The following is a 15623-nucleotide window of genomic DNA, read 5'->3' on the forward strand; positions in this document are numbered from 1 at the left end:
CTCCCCCACCCTCATCTGCTCATTCCCCACCCCCTCCTGCCACATGCATGCACTCCTTCCCTTCCCCCATATCTCTTTAACTGCTACAACGCGAGCTGCAACCTCAACCTGCTGTTCGCACCAGCGTTGGCTCTTCTTCAGATGTCACTTCCTAGGCATAGGTCCAGGAAGTGATGTCAGAAGAAGAGCCGATGCTGGTGCGAGCAGCAGGTTGGGGTTGCTGCTCGTGCCATGAACGTTAAAAGGGTACGAGGAAAGGGGCCTGTGCATGGTAGTGGGGGAGTGGGGAAGTAGCTGGGGGTGGAAAGGAGGACGAATGTCGGTGCCCCCACCAAAATGGCACCCAGGGCAGACCACCCCCACCTTAATACGCCATTGTGCAGAACATTCCAGAATGATTACAAGCTGAATAAACTTAGGAGCCCTTTTACTAAGGTGTGGTACGGTATTGCTGTGCAGCGAACAATACCACAGGTGCACCACATTTGCCGCTGCAGTAAAAAAAGATTTGTCATTGGAGACATTTTTAATGGGTCTCCAAGGTGGTTTTATCAAGTTTCCCTGCTATCTCTGACTTTGGGACAACAGGGACACAAAAGTACACTGCCAAAGGCACCAGTGTTTCAGGTAGTTCAATGGAACTTCATTGAGTGTCCCCTAGTCTTTGTCGTTTTTGAAAAAGTGAAATATAGATTCACTTTTACGTTCCCTCTAAGCTGAGCAGGAGTCCTCCACCCACAGTCTCACCAATAGAGGGTGCTGTTTTACTGTCACATTTTTCAATTGTGAGGGACAGGCAAGTTCTGCAGGACTCCAGGGAACATACCTGTCCTTAGCGACTGAAAATATTCCACCCCCTAGTGGTAGCAATGCAGCTGGAGGACACCTGCTCAGCTTAGAGGGAACACCCCCCTTAGCTGTCTCTTTTCCAAACTGAAGAACCCTAACCTCTTTAGCCTTTCCTCATATGAGAGGAACACCATCTCTTATTATTTTGGTTGCTCTTCTTTGAACCTTTTCTAATTCCAATATACCTTTTTTTGAAAGACGACATCTGGAATTGAATGTAATATTCAAGGTGAGGTCGCACCATGGAACTATACAGTATAGAGGCATAATAATATTTTTGGTCTTATTCTACCATCCCTTTCCTAATAATTCCTGTCCAAGTTCACAAGGAGCATCAATGGGAGAAATTTGATGTGAATTCTCAGTTCCCTCATTTTCAATCTGTTGTTCAAACCACTGGACTATTCCTGTTTCTATAGTATTTTTATTATGTTTCAGCAAAAATAGCAGTATATGTGCTAATACTGCTCTATACATTGTCTTTCATCAGGAAAATGTAGATAATTCTACAGATGCTTCAAACTCATCATCTAATTCCAGTACCAATGGACTGTTTGCTAGAATTTCAAGTGACGAACTTGATGGAACATATACACAGTCAACAGAAACTGTAAGTCTCAGAAGGCAACAACAGTCTACTAAGGACAGTTCAAAAGATAGGCAACGTAAGAAGCACCAACAAGAACTGCCACAGAAGGGCCACCAAAGCAGTGCTGAAGTCAAGAAGAAAACTGTGTATTCACAAATAAGCAGCAGCAGTTCTAGCAACAGCGACACAAGCAGTAGTGAAAGCCAAAGCAGCAGCAGTGAGAGCAGCGACCGCTGCAGCAGCGGCCAAGCGACCACCAAAAGGCCCAATATCAGAATTCGCGGTTATAATAGCCAGCCTAGCAGCAGCAGTTCTAAAAGAGCAAAGAAAGCAAAGCATCCCAAATACCCATCCAAGAATATCAGCAGCAGCAGCTCTAGCGATTCATCCGAGGAGAGGGTAAATAGCAGCTTTTGGGAGATGTAATCTTTACTGGCTATGTGCTGATTCTTCTTTCATACTTTTCTTTTGAATTCTGCAGGGAATGCACGTTCCAGAAATGCATCAGCTTTGGTTCAAGCCAACTCTCACCCATGTGGTATGTCTAAAGCGAACTATATCTACATATACCAATACAAATATTTCTTTCTGGATATGCAAGTGGAAAATACAGTAGCTAAATTATGAATTATTCTAGCCTGAAAAATTAAGTGGTCTTTTTACTAAGCTTTGCTAAGAAATACCCTTATGTGGCCATTTTCTACACGTTAAGCTCATTTCTAGCATGGTTGTTAAAGAGTGTTTTTTTTCTCTTTGTTTCATTATTGGCCATGCACTAACATTAGCCATAGCACATACCCTTACAAGAAAAATTACCACAGGAGCACGTGCCACTTTCTGTTTAAGAGGCAATAATGGCTTCCACATTACAGATGCGCTAATCAGTTAACACATAATTAATCTTGATGGGAGTGTTGATTAGCCCATCCATGTTCATTCCCTGCCCTAGACACCCCCTGCATAAAAATTTTACAAAAGGACAATGCTTGATCATGAGGATGCTTAAACTAACATAAAACACTAAACAGAGTTTAATAAAAGAGCCCCCAAAACAGTAATAACCAGAATCCTCAAAATACCATTTAGCTTCATTCACAATCTGACTAGAATATTAATTTATTTTTTGTTATTTTATTGTATTTTTTATTTTATTAATATATATATGCATATATTTTGCTTATTGGCTTCTTTAATTTCTTCTTGAAATAGATGTTCCCTGCTGTTTAAATATGGTTATATGTTCTTGGTTCTTAAGAGATTCACCACACTATGTTTATAGTTATTAAGAGGCCCTTTTACTAAGGCCCCCTTTTGCTAAGGTGCGCTATGCGTTTTAGCGCGCGCTAAACGCTAACGTGTCCATAGACTTATAATGACACATTAGCGTTTAGCGCACTTGTATATTTAGCGCACCTTAGTAAAAGGGGGCCTAAATTACAATACAAAGTGTGCCTGTGCTAAAGCTATTTTTACTGCAGCAATAAAATGGCCAAATTTTCAACTTTTTTTTTTTTTTAAATCTTTATTAATTTTCAAACTTTGATAGTGAAATACAAATGATAATTCAGAAATTCTTCACAAAATACACTGTACAATTATTACATTAAACAATCATTTTCTCCCATCCTCATCTTAATTCTTAATATAATAATACATATGATGTGATTACAGTTAATATAATTAAATAATTTAACTCTTCAAAAATACATTTCCCTCCCTCCACCCACCCTCCCTGGATGTGCAAGAAAGAAACATGTCTCTTATTGTAATGCAATAAAAAATAGTCAATGGACTCCATATATCATTAAAGGACTTACTAGTCCCCAAACGTTCGATGATACATTCATTTTTTCATTAGCATGTGGCCGTTAAAAAAGATTAGCACACAAGCCCTTAGCATAGTGGTCTCAAACATGTGGCCCGGGGGCCACATGCGGCCCTCCAGGTACTATTTTGAGGCCCTCGGTATGTTTTTCATAATCACAAAAGTATAATAAAACAGTTTCTTGATCATATGTCTCTTTAGCTATAAATTACAATATTATTATTAAGACTTAGCCAAAAGGAAAGATTTATAAACTATAAATAGTTTTACCTCATGCAAAATTGTTATTTTTTTAATAAGACATTAACTATTTTTTCTGAGGCCCTCCAAATACCAACAAATCTAAAATGAGGCCCTGCAAAGGGTTGGAGTTTGAGACCACTGCCTTAGCACAACCTATTTTGAAGAGCTTACATGCCAATCACACAGTGCTAATTAGCATTCGGCAATGCAGCTGTTCGAACTGATTAGCACAAGCATGCCCACACCCAGACACACACCCTTTGTGAAAAGATTTTTAAAAATGTTAGCATGCAGTTTGTACTTGCCATTTTAAGCTAAAGTAAGCATGCTTTGCTGCATACTGCAGCTTAGTAAAATGACCTCTTTGTGATCTGCCATACTGCCTTTCAATGGAATACAAATCAAAGTCAGTTTAAAATAATTTTAGGTTATAAAACAAAGCAAAGAAGAATAATATGAAAGAAAGGACAAAGGATAAAGAGTACAGACTGAAAGAAGAGAGAAAAAGATTCAGAGCTAATAGACCATTTAGCCACCTGTGACCAGCCCTGTCAGAACTAATCCTTAGGAAAAGCTGCTGCCCAGCGCTTTCAAATTTTCAAAAATTCACCAATGATATCTTCAGTCACAACTATATAAGAAATATTTATGTCTTATAAGTTATATTCACATAGTGCATCACCCTTTAGAAAACAATTTTGGGGATGTTTCAGGAAATTTCAAGATGTGTGGGAGCCATTAACAAAATATAGTACTGTTTAGATTAAATTGTTTCCCTTAAATTTACAAGTTCAATAGTGAGGGGGGGAGGGGGGGTTATTTTACTATTACATATTCTATAAGATATTTGATTATATGGTAGGAAAGGGTAGGAAGGGAGGGTGATAAGAGTTTATGTTTTGTACCAATGATGATTATTAAGTGATGTATTTATTGTTAATTTGTTTGAACATATGTCACACTTATTGTAAGTTTGAAAATGAATAAAGAATTATATATAAAAAAAAAAGAAAACAATTTTGGACCAGTCAATGGTGGCAGCCAACATAAGATACTTGTGTTTCATTTAGGGAGACCAGCAGCACACCATGGGCTCCTTTTACTAAGCGGTGCTAGCGGTTTTAGCACTCACTACAATGCCGCGCCCACTAGATGCTAACACCTCCATTGAGCTGGCGTTAGTTTTTCCATGTAGTGCGGGGGTTAGCGCATGCTAATCTGCACCGCGCGCTAAAAACGCTACCGCAGCTTAGTAAAAGGAGCCCCATGTCTCATCATCGGTCATTTACATAATGCACAATTATAAAATTACCCCACGCTACGGTTTTGTAAAGGGGGGGTCATTTTTGTAATTGTTTTTTAATGATGCTTTCAATTATTAGCGCCAAGCAAGCCCATTAAAAAAATTAAGGTGCCTAGATCGGGTGGGCACACCAATCTAGGCGCCTAAATGTAGGTATCAGGACCATAATGTCCTTTAGTAAAAATGGCCCCTTTCTATGCCTTGAAGGTCACAATTGCAAACTTTGCTTACATACAGTAACTTCTGCTTTCTTGTACCTATGCTATGCTACATTTTTATTTTCTTTTGTCGTTATTAGTCTTTATTCCTTGGAGATGCAATGCCATCTGGCTTTACCTTTGTAACCAGAGCAATAAGGAGTGATGGCAAAGAAAGTGGCTACCAAGTTACAGCATATCTTGATTCAAAAGCAGCCAAGTCCCAAATGCAGCTGGTTGTAGTTCCTCTCGATGCAAAGAATCCTTGGAAAGCTTGCACAGAATGTACTGTAACAAGAAATTGCAGAACAATGGTAAATTAAAAAAAAAAATCAATTAGTTGCAAAACTAAGGAATTATCTTCCCCAAAATATTGAATGGTTGGCACTGTATTGATAGAGTTCATTTACTAAACTATGGTATGCAAAGGCTTATCACAGGATGTGCGCTGGCATCCCATGGTAAATTTGTTTCTCTGTGTGTGCACACCACATGCTAAAAAAAATTCCTAGTGTTCTCGAAGGGATTGAGTTTGGGAGTAGAGAGTAGGCGTGACAGCGCTAATCAATTAGTTTGTGAAGCATTGTAGTGTGGATAGGGGGGAGGTAAAACGAAGGGAGAAGGGCTGCTGCTGGACAGGGAGAGCAGGGAAGAGGTGCTGCTGGACACGGAGGAGGTAAAAGGAAGGGAAAAGAGCTGCTGCTGGACAGGGGGATCAGGCAAGGGGTGGTGGTGGACAGCCGAGGAAAGAGAGAAAGACAGACAGACAGAAAGCAGCCAAGGAGAGAGAGAGAGAGAAAGAAAGAAAGAAAGACAGACAGACACATACATCTATTCTAGCACCCGTTAATGTAACGGGCTTAAAGACTAGTAATAATAATAATAATAGTTAATTTATATACCGCAGGACCGTAAAGTTCTATGCAGTTTACAAAAATTTTAAAAATACAATTAAGAGAAGAAAGTTAGATAACCAACTGATTAGTAGAATAAGACTGCAGAGATCAGAATGGTTTACAAAGCTTACAATATCCGTCCGAACTAATTACCCTGATATTTCAAGAACAAATATGTCTTTAGATGTTTCCTATATTCCACAAAGGAATTAGAAAGCATGATCAGATGTTCCAGGTACTTGCCCCATAATGCCGCTTGGTATGACAAAAGATTGATAGTATTTTTTAAATTTACAACCTCTAACAGGCGGAAAGACAAAGGTCAAATGCGAATTTCTCCTTGATTAAATATTTATGAGTTAAACCAAACAAAGCCTTAAAACAACAACAAAAAAAAAAAAACTTGAACTTCACCCGCGCCCTCTGCTGGCAACCAATGTAATTTCCGATAGGAAGGTGTTATATGGTCATATTTCTTCAATCCAAAAATCAATATGACCGCCGCATTTTGAACCATGCGCAGTCATTGCATACTCCTCTGAGATTTTGCCAAATATGCAATATTACAGTAATTAAGCTGACTAACCCCCTTGTTTACAAAGCCACACAGAAACAGCCCCAAAGCCCTTTAAATCTCTACAGGCTTCGGGGCCGTTACCGCAGTGGCCTGCGCTAAACGGCCTCATAAAAGAGGCCCTAAGTATAACAGACTGCACCAAAATTCTAAATGAGCAGCAGGTCAGGGTTGCTGCTCGTGCCGGGAACGTTAAGGAGGTACGGGGGTAGGGAAAGAGCGCACGTACGTGTGGCAGGAGGAAACGGGGGAAAGAGCGAATGGAGTGGGGGCTGGAGAAGAGGGTGAGGGAGGGGCGCCTCTCACCTTTGCTCTACTTATCTATATAAGAAACATAGAGTTTGACAGCAGAAAAGGGCCAGCGGCCCAACAAGTCTGCCCACACAATAACCCTCCCTCCCACAAGTCTACTCAAGACAACCCCCCCCCCACCTGAAGTACCCCCAACTGTTGGTCCCATCGACGCTTGAAGTCAAGCACGCTACTGGCCTCGACCACCTGGCGAGGAAGACTATTCCATCGATCGATCACCCGTTCGGTGAAGAAGTATTTCCTGGTGTCGCCATGGAATCTTCCCCCCTTAAGTTTTAACGGATGAACCTCATGTCGATGTGGGACCCTTCAGAAAAAAGATTTCTTCCTCCACTTCAATGCGACCCGTGATGTATTTGAATGTTTCTATGATGTCCCCCTTTCTCTGCGGTCCTCGAGAGAATAGAAGTGCAGTCTGGTTAGGCGTCTTTAAATCCTGAAACCATCCTAGTGGCCATTCTTTGGATCGACTCCATTCTCTTCACAACCTTGTGGTAATGAGGCCTCCAAAACTGGACACCTCTACCCCTGCTCTCCCAAGCAATCCTCTGAGAAGGCCTACTTGGAAAAATATAAAACCATTCCTTCTTTGTGCACTTCTCTTTCAGATACATTGTGTGCAATACCCAGTTCTATTGTCAAAGTTTTCTATCTCAAAACTTTTTCCCTTCTGTTTGCAGATCGTGTTCAGATGGGGTCAGGAATGCAAGGACCACAAAATTGAAGCACAGGCTTCCACGGGCCATATTGCAGGGAATCCAGCCATTCAGCTCAAGATGGTCTGGGGAGAGACTCCATCCTCAATGAGGGCTTTAGCTCGCCGGTAATTGCAGAGCAAGACCCGTACTACGATGGTGTTACTAAGCTTACCCCCCTCTTTTGCAAAGGTGTGCTAAGCTTTTTAGCGCATGCTAAACACGTGTTAAATGCTAACGTGTGCATGTTATCCTATGGATGCATTAGCGGTTAGCACTGGTTTAGCGTGAAAACACTTTGCGCATCTTTGTATAAGAGGGCCTAAGAGTACAGTTCAACTGATCTTCTATTTTCTTTCCCCGTAGGGCTATGGCATCTGCTCCTGGAATAGGTTTCATTTGGGGGTTTTCTGAAATATACAAGAAAAATCCATCTCAACAACTTGTAATAAGGGCAGCTGCTACATCTTCAGAAACAATCGATGTAGTTGTTAAAGTACCAGCGGTAAGTTCTCATGAAACTATATGATTTTCTAGACCTGTTTTAGCACTTCTAAGTATAAAATAGGTTTTTGAATGAGTCCAGCTATTATTTTTTATGTATTTAGAATTGTATGTGTTATGGAGTTTCTTGAAGACTCTATCTCTGGGGGAATATTTGGCCCTTGAAGATTTATTCAAATATTTTTCCTTAGGATGGATTTTAAAAGGCTTTCAAAAGGCACACAAATGGTGGCGCTAGCCCCCAAATTCTGAACATGGCAGGTTAATTATAGAATAAGGTCCGTTACGCACATATTACATATAATTAGCTAATTAGCAATACATTGGCACTTAATTGGAGATAAGTGCCATTAAATGGTGTTAACAAGCATATTTAATTGGTACAAATTATCATTTGAATGTGCAATTTATGCCCTATTCTGTAATCTGAGCATCTAACTTCCCTACCGCTCACCTCCAAAGGGAGCACGAGCAAGGGCGGGATATTGACACATCATGGACATTCCCAGGATTAAGGTGCAGAGTTATAGAATACTTCCATTTCCACACCTAAATGAGAGTTCTTAGGTGCAGGCACTACGGAATTTGAGCGCTAAGGGGGGAATTGTCGTAATGGCCCTCAAAATTTAGCACAAAGCACTGTTCTATAAAGGACACATGCCCTTTATAGAATAGCGCTAGCACAGATTCCCTGGCCTAACTGTAGGCACCAGACTTACAGAAGCTGAAATTTGGTACAAAAGCTGGCACCCAAGTTAAGCGCACTGAGGCCCTGATTCTATAAAAGATAGCAACAGTTGGGCACCTAGATTGGCATGCCTAACTTAATTTTTTTTTTTTTTAATTGCCTTAATTGGTGCTGATAATTGAATGTGCCATTACATAAAAAACAATTAAAAAAATTAATTGGCTGGTAGGCGCCTAACTTGGTAGGTGCCTGCCACTTTAAAGTAGGCATCTACACCAAGGCGCAGTTAGGTACAGATTTGGGAAGGAGTTTGGGCATGGATTGGGTATTTTAGGCCAAGATATCCCTTTTTTTTAAATTGTTTCCCATGATGTTTATGGGAATTTGTATTCAGATATTTTAGATATTTTTTTGAGAGGGGGTTTGTATTTTTTCATTATAAGAGCAATATAGTTAACAGAGCTCTGGCCCCTTTAAGAGCCCTCCCCAAGAGTATTGAGCCATGGGTTAGTGACCTAATACTGCCAGAGAGGATGAGTAATGCAGTAGCAAGGTTGATCACAAGTTACGTTATTTGGGCCTGATTCTGTATAGGACGCCCGGTCTCAGTAGCCACTTAAGCGACTTTTGAGAATCGCACGGACACCTAACCCCATCTAATCCTGCCTAACCACCCCAACTCTCTAACTGGCATATATGTCACAGGCGCCGGTTAGAGAATTGTGTTGCTACTGAGCAGATTGCAGCAAAGTAACCCCCAAAACCACCCCACGCAAAGTCAAGCGGCAGGAAGGATGCCCACTCCCTTTTGCCACTACCTCCACCAAAGCATCCCCTGGCAGGAAGAGTACCCAATTCCCCTTGCTGGAACCCCACCAAAACATCCCCTACCCAACCATGATAGGCAGGAAGGATGCCCACTCCATCCTGCCAGAACACCCCCCCAAAAAAAATAACCTTCTCCCGAAACACCTCTCAACCCAACCGCGATAGGCAGGAGGGATGCCCACTCCCTCCTGCTAGAATACCACTGGCGACCGACTGACCCTTCACCCACCCAGCAACCACCCCTCCACTCACCCAGTGATCCCCCTAAAGGGAGACCCCCCCAACTCCCCCGTACCTTGTAAACAGAACATCCAGCTGGAGGGAGGTATACACCCTCCAGCCGGCAGGCCCGCCATTGGAAAATGGCAGGCCTACCCTTTCTGGTGCACTGGGAGGGGCTTAAAACTCTGACTGGCCAGATACCTAGAGCCCTTCCCATGGGACCTTTTACTTAAATGCATTAGATTCTGGGCTTAGAACATTCTAATGCAGGATTTTCCTATCCACTAGGCTTAGATTCAATGCGGCACATTTTTACCTTTTTTACATATAATTTTATGAAGGTCCTATGCTGCTGCAACCATTGCTGTGCAAGCTATCTGATGCAATTAACGTAGGAACACTTCGGCTGTGTTTTTGAGGCCCAATGCTCTCAACATGGAAAAATAACCCCAGCTGTTGGCTAGGGCTATTTTACCATGATTTTATGCATATAACGCACACTGCAAATGAAGTTACATTTTTTACATAGTAATGAGCTGCTTGCTATATGTGCATTTGAATGTTTTGCATCTCATTACTATGTAACTCATGGTGACCTAAATATCATCATGGTAGAACAAGACAAGTTGTTTTAAAGCCCTTTAAGTCATGTTAAGGGGCGAATAACATAACTTAAGGCCCATAGGGGCTCATTTTCAAAAAATAAAAAAGTCCAAAAAACAGCAAAAAAAACAGGAAGTCCAAGTGCTGATTTTCAAAACCATCTTTCTGGACATCTTGCTAGTCATTCTAGCTGCTGTGCATCCAAAACTCAAGGGAGCATGTTGGAGGCATGTTCTGGGCAAGCTTTAGGAGTGCTGAGACTTGTACCTCTTGTGGTAATAATCGAACGTTTCCCAAGACATCCCAAATGGAACTTAGATGTCCGGAGCTAGACCTGTTTTAAAAGCATCTAAGTGCCAATAAGGTACCCAAACTGACAAGGTAACCACTGGAGGGATTAAGTAATGACCTCCCAACACTCCCCCAGAGGTCACAGACCCCCCTCCCACCCTCCACCCCAAAAAAATCTATAACAGCAGCACCTGGTATGGGAAATACTAGTAAAGAATCACAAAGGTGTCTTAAGTAGCCTGGTGGGCTAGTGAGCCACAGAGAGAAGGACCCAGGTCAATAAGCCACATGTAAGGTGGAAAGTGTGAGCCCACCAAAAACCTACTATACTGCTATATAAGTGCCACCTGCAATCATAAGGGCTATTGGGGTGGTAGACAGGTGAATATAGTAGGTTTTGAGGGAGTTTTAGAGGGCTCACCATACATTATTATAAGGGGGTTATAGTGAGATGTACTTCTGGCACCTTTTAAGACGTTCACAGCAGTGCCCTCTAAGGTGCCCCACTGCTCTGTTGGGTTGTCTATGTGGCCAGTCCATTATAATGCTGACCCCTCCCACAACCAAATGGTCTGGAATTGGACGTTTTGAACTTGGGTGTTTTTGTAGTTGAAAATGCCAAAAAAATTTAGTCATCCTAAGGTTGGATGTCCTAATGGCCAAGACATCTAAGTAGGTGATTCAAAATAAAAATAAAAAATTGGACATTTAGCGGTTTTGAAAATGTTCATTTTCAGAATTTGAATATTGGACATTCTTCTCAGGATGCACTATTGAGAATGGCCCTCCACGGCAGCATGATAACTCTCCCCCACCTCATTTTGTTGCTTAATATTTTGAATATGTTATGATTTATAGCCTTCCAGACAGATATTCTCCCCAGTACATAGAAATTACAAATAATAATAAGGGTCTCAAACACTCACCAGCACTGGCCAAATTAGTCCCTAATATTCAAAGTTGGGCCATGTCTAGGCACCAGCATCGACTATCCACGTGAGAAGATACCTGGTTTCTATGTGGGTACGGCCAATATTCATTGTCACACCTGCATAGCTATCCAGGCAAAATTAGGGCTGCAATGTGAACACTGGCAGTGAATAGTAGTGGTGCTCAAATAACTCTTGGATTGGCCCAGACTCCATCCCTGGATCACTGTCCTCTCCTGTCCAGTTAAATTGCTTTGAATATTGGGTCTGTTTTTAAAGGGAGAGGGAGTAGGCCTTGAAGCCTGTCACTAAAGGCCCAAAAACTATCAAGTAAGTGCTACTATTTTTTTTTACTTACAGGGATGTCCTTTCCCACAAAACCCGTATGGCCTGAGGAGCAGACTAGAGTCCTGGTCTGACAGATGAGCCCAAGTTCTCAACATGGCAGTGTGCAGCACTGCTACTGAGATACTGGGCTAGCCCTATTTGTTATTGAGGTAAAATAGTTTATAATATATTTAATTTCCCATCTTTCACAGGTAACTCTTTACAAACGAGCAATCCCCCTTCCATTTTCTTTACCATTGGGACAATATGCAATGAATAATGTTCAGCAATATACTAGCTGGAACAACCTTCAAGAAATGACTATGGCAATTGCCACAACAGGCCAAGGTAAATGTGTTTTCTGTATTAGTCCAAGAAAAATATTAGATGGTTACCACTGCAGTACTGCAAAAATATGTGCTAATATTCTGCAGTACTCTTCTGGATAGGAATGAGTCCTGCTCAGGCAAGTCCTATTTACCAGCACCCAGATTTTTAGCAGCATTATCAAAATAATGCCACTACATGTCCAATCAGAAAGCTTTGATATTATGGGGCTGATTCTGTACAATGCCGGTCTCGGTGGCCACCTAAGAAGCAACAGCGCCCTTGGTTAGAGAATCACACCTTAACCTGATCACAAAGATAGGCAGCTGAGCCGCCTATCTTTGTCGAGGGATCCCTTGCCATCAGCTAATTGTGGCAAGGGAATCGCTGATCAGCTGAGCAGGCAGGACTCCCCAGAGAGTCCTGCCGGCTCAGCTGATTGGGGTGAAAATACCCCTGCCGCGATCAGCTGAGCCAGCAGTGGCAAAAGCCCCCCCAGCACGTACCACTGAAATTGGCAGGAGGGACACCTACTCCCTCCTGCCGCCAGTCCCCCGAAGCTCTGATATCCCCTCATCATGAATAGCAGGAAGGATGCCCAATCCTTCATGCTGCCATTTCCCCCCCCCCCCCAAAGCTCTGACACCCCCATCACAAGTGGCAGGAGGAATGTCCACTCCCTCCTGCCACCGGCTCCTCCAAAGCTCAGAAAGGTTTTTCTAAAAATGTGCGTTCCGATTGGCTGCCAGACGGTAGTAGGATGCCTACTACCGCCTACAATCAGGTCGCCTGTGTATAGAATCAGCCCCTAGCCCCTATCTGCGCAGTGCTGGGGTGGTCTGGGAGCAGAGCTTGGGCGGAGTCCAGAGTTACTCCAATAGTGGCAATATTCAGACTGCTAACCAGGTAACTACCCATATAAAGAGTAGAAACATAGAAACATAGAGGAGGACAAAAGACTATCCTAACTTTAGCCAGTTACCTATCTGGGTACCAGTCTGAATATCTCCAGATAAGAAGCATCTTGATATTTAATGCTAGCCTAAAAACAGGGAAAAAGTGAAGTTTTCAGTAAAATGTGGGGGGTTACAACCCCCCACACCCCCCACAACGCCCCCACAACACGGCACGATGTCTATTAAGTAAAATGGGGGGGTTCCCCCCCACGCCCCCCCGTCGGAGCACTAAAAACAGTAATTTAGAGCGGCACGGCAACACGCACTGCGCTCAATTGTCTGGGTGTGCCTTTGTCCCGGCGCGCTTTTGACCTGACACCATTAAGTTATATGCTTAAATTGGCTAGGTGCACCAATTTAGGCACCTATCTATAGGAGTCTTTTATAGCATATGGGCCTGAATATCCAAACATAAAAAGCCTGCTATGGCTGGCAGTAAAAAAAACCATGTGATTTAATTGGGGGAGTCTTTCCTACCCAGCTGCAATCTTTTGAATATCAGGGTTACGGTTCATAGACATTCAGCATTTGTTCTAACATTTTATTTTTTTGTAAAAAAGAAAAAAAAATCATTTCAACACTTTAATGCTGACCTTCTTTTCTAATACAGACGAATGCGTTGTGAGTGAAGGGAGCTTAGAGACATTCGACAAACAAAAAATGGAATGCCCAATTGTTTCTACAAACTGTTATTCTGTAATAGCACAAGACTGTACCGATGACCTGCAATTCCTTGTTTCAATGAAGAAAGTTGAACAGGCATCTGTCACATTTGCGCTTAATGTTAAAGTGGGCTCTTCGTAAGTAGAACTGCTCGAAAGAAAACTTACCCTGAAAAGTAAAGGCATCATCCTTTATTAAGTTTATTACGGTATGCCAAAACTTTGGTACACACTTACTTTTTCTGACAGGCATAGAGGGATATGGGTGACTAAAACTACATCAGGTGTATACCTGACTGGGCCTCCGCGTGTGCGGATCGCCGGACTCGATGGACCATGGGTCTGATCCGGAGATGGCAGTTCTTATGTTCTTATGTAATTATGTAATATTCATTATGGTGGTTCATAAGACTATGATAACAATTCAACCGTATCAGAACATGCCTCCACAAATCTAAAAATGTAGTTTGGGACAAATTTAGAGGTTGATCATGGTCCTACAATATTCTCAAGATGTGGCTGGCTATTCTTAACAATGTGATGGTGTTTTTTGACACAAATAGACAAGAAAAGGCTCAACAATTTCTGGTTAACGATCCCGCAAACTAGGGAGATGATCCAAACTACCAGTATTTGAAGCAGTTAGTGTCATCAATGATAGTAGTCAATGACTCCACTGAAAGAGCAGTTGCCTTAATGTAGCAGTATAATTCAAGCGCAAATAGAAAGTTGACCCTTAAGACTCCACAAAAATGGAAATCTGGCAAAAACAAAAAAACTCTGTGGAGAAGGTAATGTTCAAGATGCAGGCTTTATTGAAAGTACAATTTAAAAATTCTCAGGAGGTCGCACCCGCGCAGAGTTACACCTAAGATTGTTTTTAATTTCCAATCCACGAGCTTTTGTATCAGGACCTTTAGGCACCCCTGAAGAAGACAGCATCGTCGAAACACAGACCGTGTTGGGTCCATAGTTCCTAACACTTTTGGTCCTAGATATATTTTATGTGGATTTTTAAATTGCAGTATAATTCAAGTCTCACAAAGAATGAAGAGCAGAAGCAGCTCCTCTTTTGCCTTGTTGCTCAGCACAGAGGGGTCCTTTGACTAAGGCACACTGACCACCAGGTTACTCCACAGATCTGTTTGCTGTTCCACTAGGCCTACCCATTACATCTGAATGTGGCATACAGGTGCTTCTTTTTAGTAGCGGGACGCTCGTTGCGAGTTGGCAGTATTCGCACTACAGGAAGACGTAGATGACATTCTGGTATGGTTGAATTCTGTGTAAAATCTATCTGAGTGGCAGTATAAAACAAATGTCCACAATTGTGACTCTTAAGACTCCTGAGGCAGGCCTGTTGGCCGAAACATGTACATGTCGAGTCATTGAGTTGTTGTATGCATTATTGTGACATTGGAGAAATAAAGTTTTTCATATTATCAGATGGATTGGAGGACACTTTTTTGGTGCACATCATTCTGATCTGGACAATTCCATTAGTTACCAATCATCACTGAACATTGAGCATTGCATAATAAATCATTAGGCCAACAAGCCTATTTTCAGCTATAAGTGATGCAGTATGTATTTTAACTTCTTTTCATGTGCATTTGCTCACAATTCAGGTTTATATGGAAAATTAATATATATTCTGAACTTGTATTTTGTGTATTACATTAAAAATTGTTGAGTAATCTCTAAATATTCACCAAAAGGCTTATAATTTATTTTATTTATTTATTTGGTTTTATATCCCATCCTCCCAGGGGAGATCAGAACGGGTTACAAGTTTGCATATGT

The 15623-nt window shown here is 41.8% G+C and overlaps 1 protein-coding gene across 1 annotated transcript in view; it reads left to right on the forward strand.

Annotated features, from left to right (window-relative positions):
• The window catches only part of LOC117346769 (vitellogenin-1-like), a 138571-nt gene that overhangs the window by 90871 nt on the left and 32077 nt on the right, over nt 1-15623 (forward strand). The window contains exons 23-29 of the mRNA XM_033916849.1: nt 1340-1837; nt 1920-1976; nt 5108-5320; nt 7469-7611; nt 7850-7988; nt 12088-12223; nt 13769-13958. Coding sequence (XP_033772740.1) covers nt 1340-1837; nt 1920-1976; nt 5108-5320; nt 7469-7611; nt 7850-7988; nt 12088-12223; nt 13769-13958 — 1376 coding nt within the window. The remainder of the gene's footprint in view (nt 1-1339; nt 1838-1919; nt 1977-5107; nt 5321-7468; nt 7612-7849; nt 7989-12087; nt 12224-13768; nt 13959-15623) is intronic.

The sequence above is a fragment of the Geotrypetes seraphini genome, chromosome 12 (assembly GCF_902459505.1).
Source record: "Geotrypetes seraphini chromosome 12, aGeoSer1.1, whole genome shotgun sequence".
Taxonomy (NCBI): domain Eukaryota; kingdom Metazoa; phylum Chordata; class Amphibia; order Gymnophiona; family Dermophiidae; genus Geotrypetes; species Geotrypetes seraphini.